Source organism: Thunnus albacares, chromosome 12 (assembly GCF_914725855.1).
Source record: "Thunnus albacares chromosome 12, fThuAlb1.1, whole genome shotgun sequence".
Classification (NCBI taxonomy): domain Eukaryota; kingdom Metazoa; phylum Chordata; class Actinopteri; order Scombriformes; family Scombridae; genus Thunnus; species Thunnus albacares.
The window spans coordinates 32,585,506-32,591,485 of NC_058117.1; the positions used below are offsets into that span (position 1 = coordinate 32,585,506).

The 5,980-nt window shown below is 39.8% G+C and overlaps 1 gene segment (V, D, J or C); it reads right to left on the reverse strand.

The window, feature by feature from the left end:
- Nucleotides 1-3,194: 3,194 nt before the first annotated feature.
- On the reverse strand, nt 3,195-3,987 carry LOC122993848 (the record flags this gene model as incomplete). The annotated part of the segment is given in 2 exon segments: nt 3,195-3,520; nt 3,812-3,987. Coding segments are annotated over 2 exon segments (369 nt in total), but the record flags the coding sequence as incomplete, so codon positions are not given.
- Between the last annotated feature and the right edge of the window lie 1,993 nt (nt 3,988-5,980).

Consider the following 5,980-nt stretch of genomic DNA (forward strand, 5'->3'; position numbering starts at 1 on the left):
GAAATAAAGGACTCACACAAACAGTTTTATTTATAAGGAGATTCCTCTGAAATCAGTGAAGTTTACCATCACAGCTTCTTAGCATCAACTCAACAATGATCCCATGTTTGTCATTAATTATGAGCTCAGTGTTTCCTCTTTGAAAAGAGAGAATATACCAGTCTGCTACTGTTGGTGAGCCATGGCTCAGTATGGCTGATGACCTTTAACCAAAACCATCAAAACAGGTGATATACTGTGGTTATTACATATGTAACAACAGCTCACATGTTGTAACAAGATCATTAAGGAACAGAAACATGTCAGGTATTTGGGCGGGAAAAAAATCAAGGTGGTTAAGCTGTTTCCTTAATATCAAATATTTTATTTGTGCAGGTTTTGAGACACACAGCTCTGAGATTTGTCAGCCCAACAAAGGAAGCGAGAGTCATTTTCACAGACCTATCTGCATGGAAAGATATCACATGAAAGAGCCGACCAGCAGTGTGTTTGAGAAGGAAAAAAAACTCAACTAAACATTGACATACATTAGTATTAAACTGTATCATCCTTATGATGGTATGGTATATATGGCTGTGAAGTCAGAAGGAGGAGGATGGAGTGGATGGCAGGCGTACAACATGCAGGACTCTGGCAGCAGAGACCCGGGTTTGCATCCTGAGTCCCGTGTGTAGTTGGGTTTAGGCAACAAGTCAGGGTGGGGGCGACTCCACCCACTGCAGGGAGAGAGACTGATCACATTTCTGCTCTTCAGTGTTTCACTTCCCTCTTTGAGCTCAGTAACCATGGCACTGCTGAACCATGACAACAGACAGGTTTCAGTACTAAATATAAAAACCAAACTAATAGTTTACATCTTCATCATTTCAAAAATCACCCGTTAGCAAGAGTGTAAAACTTTAGTTTCACTATATTAAAATTAAAAATCTCTGGACCAAACCTTCAGGTTGTGTGAACCAGAGGACTATTGCACAAAAGCAGAATTCAGAAATCCAGGATAACTGAAAAAGTGAGGCTTGACCTGGTCTAATCAGTGCATCCAGGCTTAATCCGTTGCACATTTACCAAGCCAGGATGAGGAGGTGCGACTATGTCAAGCCAGGTGTAAGTAATTCCGATAAGTTCGTGTTCACGGCTTTCTTGAACAGACCACAAGGTCGATCACAGATTTACTGATGCAGAAATGGAGAAGACGTGTGACTCATACTTCTCCCCAAATGAGCAACAGCTCATCATGGAAACTTATGAGGAGGTGAAACATATTATAAGTAAAAAGGCAATAAGGCCGCTGTAATTAAACAGAGAGAAAAAGCCTGGTAGACAATAGCAGACCGACTGAATGCGTAAGTAGTCCAATAATATACACTTATTAACCACTACTCCACTGAAACCGTCATAATTACAATTCAACGAGTTGTCATTTTCACAAATTAACAGTTGTACACTTTGCCTTAAAAGTGATCAGTGGAAGTTAATGTTACTCAGGAAATGTACCATGAAGACTAATTACAAACCACAATGCAAGAATATGTACTACAACCATATGTGCAAATCTCTGTCTCTATATCTCTATATCTCTCTATCAATGTTCATACAGAACAAACATGACTGGACAGAAGAGGATTTGGCAACAAGTAAAACTTAAATGAAAGAACATTTTGCAGGCTGGTTAGTGGCTTGATTGCTGATGATAATGTACAAATGAGTTGTATAAATTACTTAGAACGTGCCTGCTCACATTTTATTGTCTGTACTGATTTTAGGGGGGTGTTGGCCCATGGTGTTATGTGGACTGTCTTACTTTGGCTTGCCTTGCAGCATCTGGTAACACACTCTCTCTTCTGGAGCCACCAGACGATAATCTGGTGAATATTATTTATTAAAGGTGTAGGTTTGGCACATCCTGTCAATACAAGTTCTATTGGATATGACGGGGAGGGGGGGGGGGGGGGCACTTCTGCAGCAGATGACGAGGAGTCTGTGTCACTGGACTCCAGAGGGCTTGAGGTATCATGTCAATCTTGTGGAAATACTTTAGTCCATAATGGATAAGAAGTCAGTGATGTGGTGCTCCATAAAAAATATCACATTTGTAACAGGACCCAGATGTTTTACAGCCAGATAGCCAGCATGGCAACATAGTGAGTATTGCCTAAAGGAAATCCACATTATGCACAATTCCTGCTGTGCTAATTGATAGGTGTTTTACAGAATTCACAAACTGTCAGATGTCTATACACCAAACACCTAGAGAGACAAATAGAGCTGGCAGATGTGAAGATAAAAGTCCACAAGAAGAAACTGCAGGATATGGACCTTGATATGGAAATCAAACGAAAGACACTGAGGAAACTGGACCCGGAAATCCTGAAACTAGAAAGGGAAGTGATTTCAATGCACACTGTAAGCATGACTGTAACACAGTGTATTAATCATTGTTGTTCTCTCTCCCAAGCTCCAAGCTGACAAGCGATGACTGCAAAATAAAAAGGTCAAAACACATTGTGGTGTCCTCCCAGTTTCATGAATGTACAGTACACTATATAGTTATCGGTCCAGTGAAGTGAGACTATAATTTGGGAAGATTATACAATTATGAAACCTAACAACAAACTGTGTGCTACCAATTCCAAATAAAATATATGTACACAGGGAAGAGTGACATACACTGTCCTTTATTAGTAAGGGATAGGCCTCATCAGCATTTCTAATCATCTCAAGATGTGCAATAATATACGTATTCATCAAACCTCTGACAGCAATATGAACAGTAGGCCTAACAGTGATGACTATCACATGAATAATTATAAAAATGATAATGGTTACAATTAAAATAACAGTGGATCTACTTCACTGAATGGCAATGTATCTGTGGTATTTTAAAGCAGGATAATTAAAATGAAGAAAAATATATACAGAAGAACATGGAATAACTGTAAAACACACTTATTACCGATCAGAGTGACAGCTGACTGGTCAGATAGAGCCAGGATTAATCAAGCCTGGCCGTTAGCCTGGTCTGGAGCAGGCTAGCTGCACAGAATAAATCTCCATGGTAACTTATGTGCCTCACCTTTAGTGGATGTTTCTCAAGCATTTGTTGTTTGATATCCTTAAAGTTTAACAGTGTGTGACTCCCTCTGGTGGATGTTGTGGAGTATTCTGTTGTCTTTGCTCCAAAGGTTTTTGTACAGAGTTTTGGTGTTTCCTGTCACTGTGGGCTGCAGAGCACAGTAGTACACAGCAGAGTCAGACAGCTGCAGCTTCTGGATCTTCAGAGGAACTGATTTGGAATCCAGTGTAGATGAAAATCTTTCTTTAAACTCATCTGGTGTGTTCCCTTCGTTCAGTTTAAATCGGCTCAGGATGAATTTGGGGCTGTTGTTTCCATCCTGTTTGTACCAGAACAAAGTGCGACTTGGGTTACTGGTCTCAAATGTACAAGGAAGTGTAACTGTGTGTCCTTCAGCAGCAATGACATCTCCTGTTGGCTGGGTCACGCTGTCTTGTCCTTTACACTCTGGGGAAGAACAGAACATGCAGAGGAAGAGATGAATCAATAAAGATGATTGATTAAAGGAGAACAATCAGCAGCATTAAAGAGTTACCTAGCAGACACTGACACATCTAGAATAGTCTGTTTCTACTGACTGCTGTCTGTCAGACTGAACCACATCTTTTTTTCTAAAAAAAGTTATAAATGGAGGCAGAGATAAGTTGTTTCCATTATGATGGACATTAAAAGCACTTATAGTTCAGTTGTGTGTTAAAAACTGTTGAGAAAGGAAACACATTCTGCTTTCTATCTCACCAAAGACAAGAGCAGCAAGAATAATCCACAGCCAATGTTCCATCTCTACAACAAGGTTTAAATCAACAGGAGAAACTATCTGATGTTCAACATTCAGTCTGAGAATTGTTCTCTTCACAGCAGCAGTTATTATTGACAGAATGGTTGAACACAGTGCAGAAGTAGTGCACCGCCTACTTGATAGTGTGGCCCTCTAGTGGAGGTAAAAAGTTCAGTACAACAGTGTGGAAAAAAGGTTTCCAGCAGCTTGTCAGTGTGTCAGCTTGTGTTTTTGTACAGAGACTGTGGGTTTGCTGTCACTGTGGGCCTCACAGCACAGTAGTACAGAGCAGAGTCTGTCACTGCAGCAGAGGAGATCTGCAGATCCATTTGGGTTTTATCTGCACTCACTTTAAAAGACAGTCTAGGTACTGGATCTGATATTGGATCCCCTGAACCGAAATGGGAAATAAGGAACTCTGGTGGTTTTCCTGGATATTGTCGATACCAGAAGAAATAATCATCAGCTGCAGCAGGTTTGTAGTATTTGTAGGACAGAGTAACAGTGCTGCCTTCTAAACTGTTCTCTTCATTGTTGACTGGAGTGAGTTCTTGACAGCTGACACCTAAAGGAAGAGATAACTCTGTTATAACATGTTAAAGTCACGATCAAGGAATCACATTCAGACAAAAGTGGAATTGAATTTTTTTCATGCAGAAACTTTCATACCTGTCAGAATGACTAGAAACAGTAAAGAAAATACATAATAGTCCAATGCCAGCATGTTGAATGAAGGTAATGTTTGTGGTTTGTGTATTGAACTCTGCTGAATATGGAAGTTCGTCTCTCTTCTATAGTTCAGTAACAGCTTAGCTCCTCCCTGAATCTCTCCGTCTCCTCTTAGATCTGTATTTTCACTTCTCTCAGTTACTCTTCCTCTACCTTCAACTCTGGAAACTCTGATGCTGCAGTCACCATCATATAAATCATGTTTCACTCATGTTGGATACAAAAAGTGATTTTACATTAAAATAATTTCAGTTTTTTTTTCACATCATCACTTCGTCCTCAGTAACAGTTCAGTCAAGAGCGACTTGTGTAAGTTGTACTAATTACTCAGTAATTACAAGGAAGCCTTTTTGATTCAATTATAAATCACTCAGAGGAAAAAAGATATTAGTTTTCTTTGACTATAGCCATTTAATATTTTATGCACGATGAATAAACTCCACTACTTGTAGCTATTTAATATCTTGATGGAGGATGGAATGAATGAGTTCTTGTACCGGTTCAGTCTGCATTGCAGGATCCTGAAAGGCAACACTTCAAATTCAGAGTTCAGGATGTGTGTTGGATCATTCAGAATTTTCTGTGCCTCTCTGAGCACAGATTTTTCACATAAAGACTGAAGATGGTTTTGTTCTTTTTGACCTATAATCTTCATGTCTGTTTGGATAAGATGTGAAAGCTTAAACTTAAAAAGTGCTGACAGGTTACCAAACTTTCTAAAATCATTTGGAAAAATAAAAACATTAGTTTGCTGTTTAGAGTTTAAGCCTTCTCACAAAGTACATCCTCTGTTGTAGCCTGGAGCAGATTTTCAACATGTACATGCCATGTGAGCGAGCTGTCAGTGTGAACAACAAGATATTTGTATGAGGAAACCTGTTTGTTGGGTGTGTTGTGAATGATAGTTGGACTATGGTCACCAATTGACTTTGGATCGAATATCATCTCCTCTGTTTTATTTATATTCAAGATAAGATGGTGAGCGTCACATTAATCCACAAACTGTTTGATATCATAGTGGTAAAGTGATGTGTCTTCATCACTGTGTAATAAGCCCAGAATGGTGGCGTCATCAGAGAATTTTACAATGTAGTTTTGTGGAGTTTTGCTCACACAGCCGTTCATGTAAAGCGTGTGTTATGGAATTTTCCTTCTTCAGGGGTTATTAATTGGGTTGCATTGGGTCAAGCCTGGGCCTTGAGGTCACACTGTAATTCTTAAGCAGGAATGGGACATATTCTCCTCTCCTTGAGACTCCAGCTGTCTGTGATGTTTTGGGGAAAGCAGAAACCTCTCTGATGGAGGGTAAATCAGCATCGCCATGGTCACCGAGGTCGGAGGAGGGTTTCCTAGACAACACAGATAGGTGGATATGTAGATTCTACTGACGCAGTCAGACA